General features: G+C 38.5%; 1 protein-coding gene across 14 annotated transcripts in view; it reads left to right on the forward strand.

Moving 5' to 3' along the window:
* Positions 1 to 17,169, forward strand: part of frmpd4 (FERM and PDZ domain containing 4) — a 225,480-nt gene that overhangs the window by 188,897 nt on the left and 19,414 nt on the right. For 7 of the 14 annotated variants that reach the window (XM_073913328.1, XM_073913330.1, XM_073913325.1 and 4 more), the window contains 3 exons: positions 231 to 1,190; positions 1,522 to 2,577; positions 15,163 to 16,034. In XM_073913328.1, coding sequence (XP_073769429.1) covers positions 231 to 1,190; positions 1,522 to 2,577; positions 15,163 to 15,167 — 2,021 coding nt within the window. In that variant the 3' untranslated portion in view covers positions 15,168 to 16,034. Of the gene's footprint in view, positions 1 to 230; positions 1,469 to 1,521; positions 2,578 to 12,656; positions 13,593 to 15,162; positions 16,035 to 17,169 lie in introns of those variants that run through there. The other 7 variants (XM_073913338.1, XM_073913337.1, XM_021479059.3 and 4 more) reach the window with 4 other exon arrangements.

Consider the following 17,169-nt stretch of genomic DNA (forward strand, 5'->3'; position numbering starts at 1 on the left):
CCTTTCGCAGCATTTCCAGTCTACAGTGTTGCTGTAGTTCACTATTAATATAATAAATCTAGGCAAATCATTTGCATAAGTATTCACCCTCACCTATTTTTTTGGGCTATTTCCTTCAACCTACAACATGAAAACACAAGGATTTAAATTATAAACATTTTACCTAATATTTGATGTAATCACTTCAGCATCACATTGACACTGCTGTCCTTTCTTTGTTTATGTCTAAGGACACGACACGAGGATCAAGCACAACTACCAGGCAATCGACTGGAATTACGGTACCTGTGGTGGATGCAATGAGCCTCATCCTGAATACGCCGTCTGTGGCCGAAGAGAGTGTGACATTTCCCCCAGTGAAATTCACCAGGCGCATCATATGCACGGGGACGAGAAAGCTGAAAGGCAGAGCAGAGGAAGCCACATGCATGCTCAGCCCTACTTCAACATCCCAAAAGGCAAACCTCAAGAATCGCCCAGAAGCGCCAAGGTGTCGTTCATATTTGGCGATCCTCCGCTGGACTCGGTGAACCCCCAAAATCTGGGATACCACAGACTGATGGAAGACATCCCAGAGGTCCTGGAGGAGCATCGGTATTTGTATGCACAACAGAAGGACTACAAACCTCTGGAAGCGTCATTGGAGGTTGACGGTTTCCAATATGGTACCCATATGGTATACGGGGACGCCAAGATCTTCGGTACGACCGAGGGCATCGAGGAGCCTCTGCTGCATGATATCTGCTACGCCGAAACTACAGATGATGCAGAAGAAGATGATGACATTAGTTGTGAGGAGGACATGATGATGATGATGGGGGAGATGAAGGACAAAGCGAACTCTCTGTTGTCACTTTCAGAATCAAGTGATGATATTATTGACCTTACTTCGCTGCCACCACCGCCTGAAGGGGACTACGAGGAGGACAGTGACGATCTGTTGGAGTCACTAAATTTGGCAATTGCCGCTCCACCACCAGGATTCAGAGATAGCTCGGATGAAGATGACCACCATGATAGAAAAATGTCAAAAAACGACATCCCTGTGTCGCTGATCGATTCCGTGCCGACGCAGGTTGCTGGTGGGAGCGAGGAAGTGTTTAATGATGCCGTTGTCTCAACACTTCAAGCACTAGAGGCCCTGGCGGCCTCAGAGGATCAGTCTCATCCACAATCAGACAATAGTTCAGGTTCTTACACTATTGTAACGTTTATTCATTGACGTTGTACAACCTTCCAGCCATTCTTTCATTTTTTGCTTCAGTTTGGTTTCTCCGTATTTCATTCACTGTCTTCAATGCAAGCCCCCGTGTATTGTGTGTGTTGCTTTTTTTGTTAGTAATGTAAATGTATGCTCACTATAATTTGTGGTTCATTTTTTTTGGTTCATGTATTTCATTATTTATGTTCTTATTTGTTGCATTTCATAGCCTTCGATGTTTTTGTACAAATAAACTATTTTAAAGTACATGTGCGTGTATAGTGTGATGGCTAAAATGTTTGTCTCTTTGTGGCACACAGGTGTAGAAATATCTCGGTCCTTTAGCCCCGAGTCCTCTTCTGATTCTGGGAATGAGACAAATTCATCTGAAATGACGGAGAGTTCAGAGCTGGCCGCAGCTCAGAAACTCTCCGAAAACTCTCTGAAAATGTTTGTAGCCACAGCAGAGGGGTACCAAACTCTAGCTGAGGAGGAGACTGAATTCCGCTTGGCACCATCTCTAGATGATCCCCAGTCCTCTGCGGTCGCCAATCTCCGCTCTGACCACTTTGAGATGGAACCGGAAACAATGGAGACCAAGTCATTGACGGAGTACTTTAGCAAAATGCACAGGGATGTGATGAGGGGAATGGCACAGGGGAAGGTTGAGGAGCAGGACAGCGGGATGAAATCCAGTGCAGAAGCAGCAGCCCGACAGTTGAATATTGCAGAATCTGAAGATCTGGTTGGGATGTACAGCAACTTCAATGGGCGGGATTCCCAGTGTTCGGCACCCTTTGACATGGAAAGTATGTCTTATGCCTTTCAGGGAAGCAATCAAAGATTGCATATGATTCTGAATAATAAATCTGAAGAGCACATTTACTCTGAGGTGGCTGGAGACAGCGCTCCATTACATGCAGACAGGGTTGCTCAAAAGGTCAGTTTGGAGGACTCGATAGACTTGAATGCAAGTTCCCCCGCCAAAGAGCAGTATCTGGTTGAGCGAGCCCGGAGTGAACACCAACAAAGCAAGGGAGCTTCATCTGAACAAGAAGTGACCCGTTTGTACGAGTACCACTTGTCCAAAAGGATGTCGTCTTTACAGAGCGAGGGTGTTCATTCCCTCCAGAGTTCCCAGTGTTCGTCCATTGATGCCGGCTGCAGTACGGGAAGCAGTAGCTGCGTTACACCAATGGACTCTCCTCTGTGCACAGTAGATAGTGTCCATCTGCATACCGAGTCCTCTATGAAAGGTCTTGGATATACAAATCAGAATGTAGATGGAACGTTTTTGCGGAAGCACCACGGACAGGCTGGCGCAGAGTCAGGTCGAGAGGGAAGCCAAAGGTTGCCCAAGATCAGAGAAACTACAGGTACTGCAGGCTTGCACTTACATTTACATGCATGCATTTAGAGGATGCATTATCCAGAGTGCACACATCAGTCATTGCTTTGCATGGATAACCCATGGCCTTGGGGTTGTAAGCACTGTTCTCTACTTGTTGCATTTCAGCAATTTGTTAGACCGCTTGTGTTTTGGAAAATTTAAGGCAAGATTTCATTATTCTTATGTCAAAATTAACTTTCTGTTCATCTTTGTGTCATAATTGTAGAGACCTTAGCAGTCCTAAATTAGCTTCTAATATAATGCTTGAAAAAGAGTTTCTAATGTGCACGTTTGAGGGTGTTTGTAGCTCTTGATTTAAGTCATGACTTGAACAGAAGCTTACTTGATTTGTCTGATTGCCCAACATCAAGTTGGGGAAACTACATGTAAGCTTCTCAGATATTACCTAAAAGTATTGCCATCTTCTTTTTCTTAAACATGGTATCACAGGTATTTATTTTGGGTTTAATTTCCACCGATCCTCTAAACCAGTGGTCACCAAACTTGTTCCTGGAGGGCCGGTGTCCTGCAGATTTTAGCTCCAACCCTAATCAAAAACACCTGAACAAGCTAATCAAGCTCTTACTAGGTATACTTGAAACAATCAGGCAGGTGTGTTTAGGCAAGTTGGAGCTAAACCCTGCAGGGACACCGGCCCTCCAGGACCGAGATTGATGACCCCTGCTCTAAACAATCCTTAAATTTGAGTTCAACTTTGTTTTTCGTTGCACTTGTTGAGCAATTATTCATAAAGTATTGAATACACATTGACAAATCCAAGGCAGATGTGGGGATTTATTTTACACTGATCTGCATGTGAATCCTCATTTTTATGTATGAGATATTACATCTATTAAACAATAATTTGCATAAGTGTTCACCCCCATCACTCAGTAGATTCATAATTGGCAGCAGTTCCAGCAATTAGTCCGTGTGATATAGTTTAAAATTAACTGAACACATCTGGACACTGTCTGGTATTTTCATACCAGTCATGGTTTGCATGTTAAAGAAAATCAATTGCATAAGTATTCACCCCCCAGCATATGTCAGTAATTACTAAAATTCCCCTTTGGTGGCAGTTCCATTAACTCCCATCTGGTCACAGATGTTTTTCGCCCAGTTTATTTTTATAGAAAAGCTCAGGCCCGGTCGGGTTGCATGAAGACCATGGAATGTAGCATCATATTGAATCAAGGTCTGGACTCGTAAACACTTCTGCACATACTGTACAGTAATTTGTTGTTTTCAAATATTTCTCGGGTGTCACGGTGGTGCAGTGGGTAACACAATTGCCTTACAGGAAGAAGGTCGCTAAGTTTATGTGTCCGCCACTGGGCTTTTTGCCTTTAGCAAAAAACTTTCCAGAGACGTCTGTTTCTTACTCATTTTGTTGCCTGTGGGTTAAATTTGGTTGCTTAAGCGACAGAGACTTAAATGAGAGAATACAGTCATTTAAATAAAAAAAGTTTTTTTTTTTTTTATAAAAGATCGTTCAGACAGTAGAGATGATGTATTTCTTATGATGTACAATTGAAGTCAAAATTATTCACCCTCTTGTGAATTTTCTTATCTTTTTCAAATATTTCCTAAATGATGTTGAACAGATTCAGAAATGTTTCACAGTATTTCCTATACTATAATATTTTTTTCTTCTGGAGAAAGTCTTGTTTTATTTCGACCAGAATAAAAGCAGTTTTTAATTGTTTTAAACCTATTTTAAGGTCAATATTATTAGCCCCCTTAAGGCAATATTAGTGTTGGATTGTCTCCAGAACAAACAACTGTTATACCATGACTTGACTAATTACCCTAACTTTACCCTAATTATCCTAGTTAAGCCTTTAAATGTCGCTTTAAGCGGAATACTGGTGTCTTGCAGAATATCCAGTCAAATATTACGTGCTGTCATCATGACAAAGAGAAAAGAAATCTGTTATTAGAGATGAGCAGAGGTGGGTAGAGTATCCAAAATCTATACTCAAGTAAAAGTTCAAGTACTTGTGGAAATTTTTACTTAAGTAAAAGTAACAATCTTAAAAGTTACTCGAGTGAGTACAACAGTATATGATGAAAAAATTACTCATGTAAATAGTTATTTACAGTTGAAAGTTATTCGCCCTCTTGTAAATTTATTTTTTAAATATTTCACAAATGACTAACAGATTCAGGAATTTTTCACAGTATTTCCTATAATTAGTTTTTTTCTGGTGCAATTCTTGTTTTATATTAGCTAAAATAAAAGCAGTTTTTAATGTTAAAAACTTAATCAATATCGTTAATCATTATTATTAGCCCCCTTAAGCAATATTTTTTAATTGTCTACAGACCAAAACATTGGTAATGATTTGCCTTTTACCCTAACTAACGAATACTAGGGTATCGAAAAATATGTAGTCAAATATTATGTGCTGTTATCATGGCAAATATATGTGTTGTGTTGATAAAAGCTTCCTTCTGTTAAAGAGAAATTAGGTAAAATAATTTCCCTGGGGGGCTAATAATACTGTATATATATATATATATATATATATATATATATATATATATATATATATATATATATATATATATATATATATATATATATATGTGTGTTCATTGAGTGAAAAAGTAGGTAGTGCTGTCGCCTCACAGCAAGAAGGTCGCTGGTTCGATCCTCTGCTCAGTTGGGGTTTCTGTGTGGAGTTTGCATGTTCTCCCTGCGTTAGCGTGGGTTTCCTCTGGGTGCTCCGGTTTCCCCCACAGTCCAAACACATGCGGTAAAGGTGAATAGGGTATATAGGCTAAATTGTCCGTAGTGTATGAGTGTGTGTGAATGTTAGTGTTAGCGTTAGATGTTAGAGTTTCCCAGAGATGGGTTGCAGCTGGAAGGGCATCCGCTGTGTAAAAATGTGCTCGATAGGTTGGTGGTTCATTCCCCTGTGGTGACCACAAATTAATAAAGCAACTAAGCTGACAAGAAAATGAATGAATGAATGAATTAATGGTTAACAGTGTGTATGACTTGTATGTGCAGTGCTAATCCGTTATTCCAGCCTGATCTTATGAGGAAACGTAAGTATTTGACGTTTTGTCAGTTTAGTGGAGTTCAGTTGTACGAAAATGTACGATTTTAAAAAGCAGGCGTGGCCTCCAACCCCACCCCTAACCCCAACTATCATTGCGTGATGAACAAATCGTACTATATTGTACGAATTAAATCGTACAAATTCATCCGAATTAGCCACTAAATCAAAAAGTTACGAATTGCCGTGAGATTGCGTTGGTTATTCCATTAAACACCAGTTATCCATTATTTAGTTATCCATTACTTTAGTTACCATTAAAGAGGTTAAAATTGGGATAATATTGAAACTTACCACTACGTGTTTTTTTCCGGTCGGAGCTGTAACATGTTACATGTTGCGGTGTCAGTCTGACGTACATTGCATTATCAAACAATTCTCTTGACATCTTGGAGTGAAAACAAATACTTAAGGCTGCGGGTGACCTGGTCCGATAAACTCAGTGCACAGACAAAGTGACCGTCCTTCTCAGAACCGCAGATGGAGACATGGCATGACACAGTACTCGCACGTCTTCCTCGCCTTCAGCCATCACTCCAACATAAGCGCACACTCTATCCGAATGCAACCAGGAGACGCATCTCTAAAAGCAACCTCTCGCGACACAACCTCTCCATTGCAGCGCCTCGCAATATTTAAAACAGGTCATGTGAATCATATTTATTATCATTTGACAGTAATGGATGAACGATGCCAAATGTAGCGACGTAAGAGTAATCATTTTTCTCTAATAATTTACTTAAGAGTAAAAGCACACATATTTAAATGTACTCAAAGTACACGCTACACAACAATTTTACTTAAGTAAATGTAACAAACAGGGCTTTACATTAACACCTGCCAACCCGCCAAATGCGGGTAGATTTCGGCGGTGGCGGGTAAGATAGATACTCCCACTAGCCACTTTGGCTGGTTGAAAATAATTTTCCCACATAATAATTATTAAAAGCAGGGTTCGACAATAAGGATGGTCCAATATGCATGCACATACAATCGAGAAGCAACACGACTGACAAAAATAACTGCGTTCGCAACCGCGCGAGCAAAGCAGGTGAATACCGAATGAGAGGATAATCACTTGCGCTAACAGCTGACTGTTTATAACGCGTGCGCGCTCCCGATTCCTTTTGTGAAGCAACTGTGTCTAGAAGCACAACTGATGCGATCGATTCTCTTTCAAATAGACTGAACTAAAAGGGAGGAACATGCACCCACAGTCTTGCTGCTTTCAAGAGTTCCAGAGTTGACTGATTGTAAGCAGCACCAGTTGCTTTCAGTTTAACCATTCTTTGAAAAGATAATTTATGGGTCTATCATTAACCATGCGTGTGTGATCATCCTTTCATTATCACACAGTATGTTTTACCTGCTTTCTTTTGCATTAATATGGCTTGATTATCTTTTTTTACAATAGCATTGCTTTAATGGGAGAATAACTCCCCATTTACGTGTAGTTACCTGGTGATCTAGGACCTTTAGCCAGGACACATGACTGTGCATATGTTTTTTTAAATAAAAACTATAGTATTCTGCTATATTTTGCATGTTTTCACATGAAAAATTATTTTCCCAACATTAAAATTGTGGCTAGTGAAAATGGCGAGTGAATGTTGGAAAATTACTAGCCACAGTGGCTGGTGGTCAAAAAAGCTAATGATAAGCCCTGGTAACAAGGTAATTGTAATTCGTTTCTACCCACCTCTGGAAATGAGTTAATTAAACTATTATCTAGTAGCTCTCTAACAGTAATTTGTCTGTTGGTCTCTCTCGGCTGTTTTTCGAGGGCGTCCTGCTCTTGGTGTATTTATTGCTGTGTCATATTTTTCCATTTCTTAATTATTGATTGATCCGCTGCTCCAAGGGAAGCTCAATGACATGGAAATCCTCCTCTGCTGGTGCTTTTCAATTACTTTTTCGTGTAGCTGCTTGGAGGGTTTTTATTTTTTCTCTCTTCATGGTCTTTTACTGTGCTGACTCGCATATTCTACAATCAATTGAAAGTCCTTGACTGAACTGAAGCTATTAAACTAGTTATCTTGGCTCACAAAGGCCACTTCAGGGCGGAAATTATGTATTAGAGGGGGTGAATACTTATGCCTATTAGAACTGATGACTTACTATCTATAATACTATTAATGATGGTGACACGGTGGCTCAGTGGTTAGCACTGTAGCCTCACAGCAAGAAGGTTGCTGGTTCGAGTACCAGCTGGGTCAGTTGGCGTTTCTGTGTGGAGTTTGCATGTTCTCCCCGTGTTGGCGTGGGTTTCCTCTGAGTGCTCCGGTTTAGCCCGCAGTCCAAACACATGTGGTACAGATGAAGTGGGTCAGCTAAAATTGTCCGTAGTGTATGAGTGTGAAAGAGAGTGTATGGGTGTTTCCCAGTGATGGGTTGCAGCTGGAAAGACATCCGCTGCATAAAACATATGCTGGATAAGTTGGCGGTTCATTCCGCTGTGGTAACTCCAGATCAATAAAGGAACTAAGCTGAAAAGAAAATGAATAATACAATATAATATAATAATATAATATAACAATATAATATAATATAATATAAAAATATAATATAATAATATAATATAACAATATAATATAATATAATATAATATAATATAATATAATAATATTTTATAATATAATATGATCTACTTTCACTTTCGCTCTTGGATAGGGAAACCTTTACGCACAGACATCAATAAGTCTATAAATAATTAATTGCGTTTGTTAAGGGCAAATGTTTGTTTCAAAACTATTTCTAAATTCAGTTCTAATTTCCAGCAAACGAATAAATGAACAATAATGACCAAGTGTGGTCAAAAACCTGAGTTATATCCTAAAACACATGCTGTGCCCCATATGGTCTAGAACCTGACAGGTGGGCAAATCTAAGCTTGTTTTTAATAAAACAAATATAAATATGGATATAATAAATAATACTGCTAATAATAATAACATTATACAAAAGCAAATTGTTATGAATGAACTGAAAAAGCCTCCCGAGATGAAGAAGACATAAAAGCAGAGATTTTTCATATTTATGTAGGCTAGAAAATAATATGTTTTGTAATATTTTAATCCTTTATATTTATATTCTATATCTATTCTTATTATATCCTATATATATCCTCAATATTTACATTTTTTCATATGTAAAGATATTTGCCTATTGCTCTCTTGTGTGTATTTAGCAGTGTGTAAGCGAGGCGCAACTCTGCGCTGGAGTTTAGACCGGGTTAGTTTTGGTATAATGAAAAATCTATTATAGTTTCTCAAAACAGCAACGCGCCAGCGGTCCGCCTCAGAGCACCTTCCTTTTTAGAGCAGAACGCCTATGGGCGCACAAATGAGCGCAAATGCATTTGCTATTTAAACAGCGTAGCGCAACGCCTCAAAACAACTCTTGCGCCAAGCTGAAACTACCAAAAGACTACTGCGGCACGTCTTGCGCCACACTGCGCCGGGTGTATGATAGGACCCGGTGTGTTTCACCTGCTTTCATTTGCTTACGTTTTTCTTTATTTTGCTTTTATTTTTGTTAAAATTGTTTAATTCTTATTATTTTTTTAACAACATTGCTTAAAGGGAGATGAACTCTCCATTTATGTGCAGTCAATTTTTGATCCAAGAGATCTTTAGCCACGACAGATTACTGTGCATATTTTTGATACATGACAATAGTTATTTTTTAAAAGTAAATTGCTTCTCTTTCTTTTTTAAGAAATTTTTGTTTAATGAAAAGTATAGTATACAGCTACACTGTTTTGACACATAAAAAATTTGTGGCTAAGAAATAATTATTGTTTTGTGTGGTTATAGAGATAAATTTGGTAGATTGTTAATTTTGAGTTCTAAAAAAAGTCATGTGAAATAAAAACTAATTGCAATATAACACTGTGAAACCATGACCCATTTGCTCATGATCATTGAGCAAGCTCATACTCGACACACAAAAAGTGAAATGAATGAGGACGCATGTGGACAACCAACACAATCTCACGGCAATTCGTAACTTTTTCATTTAGTGGCTAATTCGCATGAATTCGTACGATCTAATTCGTACAATTTAGTACGATTTGATTATCCCCCAATGACAGTTGGGGTTAGGGGTGGGGTTAGGTGCCACGCCTCCTTTTTAAAATCGTACCATTTCGTACGACTGAACTCGTACGAATTCGTACAAATTAGCCAATACACTGGCAAAACGTAAAATACTTACGTTTTCTCGTGAGATCAGGCTGGGACAACACAAAATTTAAATCAAGTAATTTTAGCATGTCAACATCAAAAGTATGCATATAAAATATATTTTCCCAACAAAATTGTGGCTAGTGAAAATGCAGAGTGGCTAGTAACATTGAAAAATTACTAGCCACAGCGGCCGGCGATTTAAAAAAGTTAATGTAAAGCCCTGAACATGACTGTCGAGAGGCATTATAAATATTTTTCTGATTATGTTTTTAGTGGAACTGTATTTGTCATGAAATGTCTCATTAAAAGCGTCAAATAATTAAGAGCATCATTAATATTTAATCACGTTTTAAAGACAAATTCAGCTTGTTCCTCTGTGGTTGAGGTAAAAAAAAAATGTTAATGACATTAAATGATAAAATGGCTTCCTGACAAGTATGTTCATGGCAGATTTATGACAGGTTTTGTGGTCTTGATATTGTCATGTTGTCATTACAAAAGCAAAATAAGCTTGTGATGTAATTGTTTATGTCAAGTTGCCATAATTACACTTATTTACACTTAATTACAATTGTGGTAAGCATGCATAACGTCTCATTCACATTCATGATATGTCATGATCATAAAGGTTTAATAACAGTCTTATGAACTCGAGTGATGCCACATTTTCATATCTATGTTTAAAATGTGTAAGGGGTTAAAAGTCTTTTGGCGTAGTCATATTTTCCTGATTCAGAGCATTAATCCCAGTGCTGACTCTCTCGCTGACGTCAGTGCTCTCAGTCATTACCTTATCATGCTGAATCAGGATAAGCACATCCACAAGCGTCAGATTAGCAGATGTAAAACCTGCCAGCGAACTCATCCCTCTCTCAAAAAAATGAGTTTTGCTGTTTGTTCAAGCTACTGATTTAAAAAGAGCTGAATCAACACAGATTTTGAGTTGTCTTTGGGACAGTTGAATAGTTTTATGCAGGGGCGGACTGGGACAAAAATTCAGCCCTGGCAATGTAGCCACACCAGCCCACTACCACACCGACACAGCCCCACCCACGGACCCACACATTCACTACTTATATGGTGTACAGATGGTGAAATAATATGAGCAGTACCATGTGTTATAGATATTTAAACATTAGATGCATGTGACTGAAACAAAAGCAACTCGTTTATAACAAATGTATGCAAACAGTAAACACTTAATAACAAAATAATCTGTGAATCTTGTAAAGTCCATGTGCTGTCTGTTTATACCGTTTGTCTGCCATTACTTATAATAGGAGTAACCTGTGAATGTGAACACACCTTTCCACACAAATGGACATGCAGCACTAGCAACACTTCAGCATAATTTTATTCACAAATAACTATATATGTCTTTTCTGCAGTGGTGTTCTTTATTGCCACTGTCTATATGCTGTCTTCTCCTTGTTTAGTTGACATTGTACACATTGTCTATCTGATTCTATATCTTCTCATCTTTTTTAACTCTCTCACTGTGTCATCATTATTTGAATCACTCCTTATGCTAGGCTTTGCCTCATTCTTGTTTAGAATAAATATGTGCTTATTAAACAATTATAGGTGACCTAATGAATAAATATTAATTGTTATGATGACCTACTGTAATGTACAGTCTCTGGCTGCAAGAAACCAAGCAGCCATTGGCAATTGGGCCAAATGCCTAACCTTTATTATTATTATTATTATTATTATTATTATTATCATTATTATTATCCTCATCATCATAATATCCAATTTAGCAAGAGATAAAAGCTGACCACATCTAAAAACAATACAGATTAAAAAAAATAAAATAAAAAAAAACTGACCGGTCCACATTTAAAAAATGGTCCGGCCCTTCTGGCATTAGCCAGAATTGCCAGATGGCCAGTCCGCCCCTGGTTTTATGTTTAATGCTCTTAACCCTTGTGTGCTGCTGGGTGGTTTTCATCCACTCTGGGTTGATTTTAAACCTTGATTTAGCCACAACTTTCTCTTTGTTTCAGCAAATGAAATGCTTTTTGGTGATAAATCTTATTTTGAAACATATTTTGGAAAAATGCTTTGGAATAAAAAAAAAAAAAAAAACTAAACAATACACTCTGAGCAAATTGACTACGCTTTGCTTATGTTGGTGGCTGTTTTTCCCCTTTGACTTCCATTATAATCACATCCTTATTCATTCATTCATTCATTTTCTTGTCGGCTTAGTCCCTTTATTAATCCGGGGTCGCCACAGCGGAATGAACCGCCAACTTATCCAGCAAGTTTTTACGCAGCGGATGCCCTTCCAGCCGCAACCCATCTCTGGGAAACATCCACACACACACATTCACACACACTACGGACAATTTAGCCTACCCAATTCACCTGTACCACATGTCTTTGGGCTGTGGGGGAAACCGGAGCACCCGGAGAGGAAACCCACGCAAACGCAGGGAGAACATGCAAACTCCACACAGAAACACCAACTGAGACGAGGTTCGACCCAGCGACCTTCTCGCTGTGAGGCGACAGCACTACCTACTGCACCACTGCCTCACCATATCACATTTTTTAAATGCAAAGCCATGACGGCATATAATCATGCATTCTTGATTGATGCCCGTTGGGAAAAATGACGATTTGTAATTTGTATTGTTGATCATCAGTTACGTTGCAAAAAAAGTGTAGTTTCTGGCTGTGCACGTGCCAGAATCGATCCGCACATTCAGAGGTTTTTCATTATGTATTTGTTACATTTTTGATTCTGTAGTATTCAAAATGTGTTCGTTGTTAGATTGCTACTTTGTTTATTTTCGTTGCAGATATTGGATAAAAACACTCACCGGCCACTTTATTAGGTACTGTCCAACTGCTCGTTAACGCAAATTTCTAATCAGGGCTGATTACGGAGCTAATAAGAAACCAGCCGTGTTGATTATAAGCACGTGATCCTCTCGAAATTAGTTTATAAATAAACCGCACTCTGTATATTGACTGATCGCTTGCCTTTATTTCCTCTATTGTATAAACTTATTGTATGTTATACTTTTATAATGGCCATTAATGTTTATTAACATTGATATCCAGAAAAAGAGGGTGTGTTTTGTATTTTCAATGAAAATGAAAGGAGGCAGTGTTGTTATAGGCTCTGTTTTGTTGTGAATATCCACACAGTGAAGATGACGCTCGTATATGCAGCACAACGCCTCAACATTTCTGCCATCTAAGTTGTTAATATCAAATGAAAACAGGCAGTTATTTATATCATGTTTTCATTTTATTGTTGAGAAAGTGAAACAATGTAGCCAGGATGATGTGAATGAGGTTATACAGTACACTGTTCCCGTTGAAGATTTACCGACGTGTCCTCGGGAGTTTGTTTTCCTTATCAAACTTGCGAAGTCTGAACTTACAAGGAGAGGATGCAAGACTGAACTGTGTGTGTAGGCTACTTTATATTAAAGGGCCATGAAACCCCCTCGTTTCAGCAGGGTGTTTTCACACCTCTACTTTGGAAAAAGTCAGAAAAGTGGGCGTGTCCAGCTCTGTTTAGGGCGGAGTTTCGGAGGAAGAAAAGTGGGATGCTGTGGGAGTGTCTATTTGGGCACGCGCGAGTTTCAGTCAAAATACACACACACACACACACACACACACACACACACACACACACACAAACACACACAGTAGAAAGTGATGGTGTTTAACCTACATGGACATCTGTAGTCGAATTATTTGCCAAATTATTAAATGGTGGACTTTAACTGCAGTTTGGCTCCTTTTATTCAGGGAATTCATTCATGCCCCTCGCGACAAATGAGATATTTGATTCGAGGAGCTGCTGTAAGCTTGTATTTTTCATGCAATGTTTGATACCGCACGGCGAATGAGAGAAAAAAAAACCTCTCCATTTTCCGGAAACTTAGATGCACTCGGCAGGTAGCGTCAGAAAGCCGCGTGTGTTATTCCGGTCACTAAATGCGGTGAAAATCCTACACGAGGTTAAAGTTTGGTTGTGGTGCTAACATGTTTACACTCGGTGCAATAGTTAACTTAGTTTGATACGAAAAAACTGAATAAACAAAGAGCACTGGTCGCTCACTTACCAAATCTGTAGAGACAGGACAATCACCAGCAACTAGAGCCGCGTCTTTATGAAGAGGAGACTACAAGCGAATCCGGATCTCAGCGTTTGCAGATGAGAACAGCTCTCGGGTAAACAATAACCCTCCTTAGACACGTAAGTTATTGTTATCGAGCGTCGCGTACACTGTTAATCCACACGTGACTCCAGCTGAGCTCTCACAGAGAGAAAATGAAAACAAAACTTCACTGCAGCAAACTATTAAAGCAACACTTCACGCTTGTTTTGCCAACACAACGTGGCGTCTCTGTCGTCTAAACACTGTGACAGTAATGAATATTAATGAAGTTGCACAATAGAGTGAGCTGATTGGTTTGAACCAAGCCTTACTCATGCATTAATGCAGCACACTGTAAGACGTAATAAGACACACTCTGGCACAGACGCCCAGTCTGCACGCTGGAATACACGCTATTATGTCATGACCGTGACGCAGCTTCAAAAATTAGTTTCAAACAGGAAGTACGAATTTGCTTGAAATAACACAAAAACAACCAATTTACACTTTTTAGTGAGATATAGGTGTCCTAATAGTGTTTTTAGCAGTGTGGGACACATATACCACTGTCAACAGCTCAACACATGTGTTTTGGTGTTTCGTGACCCTTTAAGGAAAGCCCCAATCAGAGAGGCGAATGTCAGCAGCCCCGCCTCCGTTTTCAGATGTCTCCGTTTTCCCCCATCCACACTGAGACAGAGCAGCAGCGTTTCAGAATAAAAACAGCCTCTTCAGCGTTTACAAATGCTCTGCTTTTGGCTTTTGGAAACTCCGGCGTAGTGTGGACGGATAGCCTTAGCAAAACTTATGCATTTTAAAACGAAAACACAGTGTAAACGGGGCCTTACTATACTGAACTCCATATAAAAGACAGAAACTCTTCAGCATGGGCTGATCTAAAGGGTTAACGCTGACAACTGATGATCAACAGTTTAAATGACTAATTGTCCCTCTTACTAACTAGGAAAACCAGCAACAATCAAGAATGCATGATTATATGCTGTCATGGCTTTGCAATCAATAAATGTGATTAAAATGAAAGTCAATGGGGCAAAAACAGCCCCCAACATAACCAAAGGGGGAGTCAATCTGAACAGCACACAAGGGTTTATTAATTTTTGTTGGCACAACATGAAGGAATTGTGTGCAATCTTTTACAAAATGTCTCTCTCTCTCTTTCCTCCCTCAGTGTAGCGATGCTGCGGATGGAGATAAACGTGGATTTGCTCTCACCGAATGCCCATCTTCTTCTTCATCCAGAGCACAGCTTGTTTTGTGCCAAGCCAGAGGTGATGGGACGTCCCGAATGCTTCCCTGTTTGTTGGTGCACTCGGCCTCAGTCCACCCGCTGTGGTTGCCTCAGGGAGGTGGAAAGGGAATATTAAATAAGACCACTATGGGCTCAGGGAGCATACACACTTTCTATGGAAACGAGATGGCCGTAATCATCCAAGCGGTGGTGCGATGAGAGGCTGATTACTAGTCTGTCATTTACAGAAGTCAACGTGAGAAATCAGTTCACACATGCTGAAGCTGCTGCGCTTGTTTTTAAAGCGTGCGTACATATTGAAATGCATCAAAATTGATCGCGTTCATAGCTTAAAATGTAGGAGGTCTGAGTAATGACTGCAATTTAAAAGGAAGTCGCTCATTTTTCTGACCTCATTTTGTTGTGTTTTAAGCAAAACTGGCTTAATTATTATGCATTTGTGTTCTGGTGCAAGACGTTTATCTTACAGTTTTTAAGTTAAGATGTTTTCGTTGTGCTGTATGCACTAAACAATAGAAGTATGGGCTCTGAAGAGTAAAGTCAAATTGAGACTCAATTTTCTGACGCCATTAGCAGACTTTTATTTATTTACTTGCATTAATTTCCAGTACAATCTTCGTCAAAATGAAAGGTGTTTTAGTGCACTGATGCACACAATAACAAAAGTGTGCAAATAAATGGATCATTTAATTAGGTTAAGCCAAGATCAAATTTCTCACACCAAGTTACTTTATTTACTGTTTCTACTACTAATTAATAAATTTATGTATTTATTACTCGCTCAGTTATCTCGGCTTGAGACGTTTTAGATAATAGTACTGACAAAACAAGACAAGAACACAAAGAAAATTAGTTAGAAATGTATTTATTTACTTATTAATTTATTTACTTAATAAAAAAATGGAAGTTTTTTTTTAACCCAACGTTGGGTCAAATATGGACCAACCAAACAGTTGGGTTAAAACATGTAATGCAAATGATTCATTTTTGACCAAACATTAGGTTTAAACAACCCACAACATTTAGAGCACTTTTAATTTATTTATTTTATTATATATTTTTTTGCAATAGGTTGCAATATAGAGATGCTGGGTTGTCACATCCAACGTTGGGTTAAATAATGACAAACCAAAACAATTTTAATTACACTTTTTAACCAAACAGTTGGATTTGTCCATAGTTGACCCACTGTTGGGTTATGGCATATTTTACACGTGAAAATTGTTGGTTTGTATTAACCCAATGTTGGGTCAAATGGACAAACACAACTGCTTTTTTCAACCATTTAATGAAGTGTGAATTTAGATTTCTTGATTCTACAAATGGCAGGTTGTTTCAACACAATGTTGGGTCAAATATGGACAAACTAAACAGTTGGGTTAAAACGTCATGTTACTTTAAAATTGTTGGTTTGTATTAACCAAATATGGACAAACCCAACTGCTATTTAAAGATCATTTAGTGTAGTGTAGGGTGTGTGAATTTAGATTTCTTGATTCAAACAATGACTGGGTTGTATTAACACAATGTTGGGTCAAATATAATATGATAATCAATAGACTTCTAGAACAGAATAAGACAGTTTAGTTGATCCATTTTTGACCAAACATTAGGTTTAAACAACCCACAACATTTAGAGCACATTTTATTTATTTATTTATTTATTTATTTATTTTTTGCAATAAGTTGCAATATAGAGATGCTGGGTTGTCACGATCCAATGTTGGGTCAAATATCAATGAACCAAAAAATTTAATTACACTTTTTAACCAAACAGTTGGATTTGTCCATAGTTGACCCACTGTTGGGTTATGGCATATTTTACAGTTGAAAATTGTTGGTTTGTATTAACCCAATGTTGGGTCAAATATGCACAAATCAAACAGATGGGTTAATACATCATTTAAATGATACATTTTTGACCAA

This window comes from Danio rerio, chromosome 9 (genome assembly GCF_049306965.1).
Source record: "Danio rerio strain Tuebingen ecotype United States chromosome 9, GRCz12tu, whole genome shotgun sequence".
In the NCBI taxonomy this organism is placed as follows: Eukaryota; Metazoa; Chordata; class Actinopteri; order Cypriniformes; family Danionidae; genus Danio; species Danio rerio.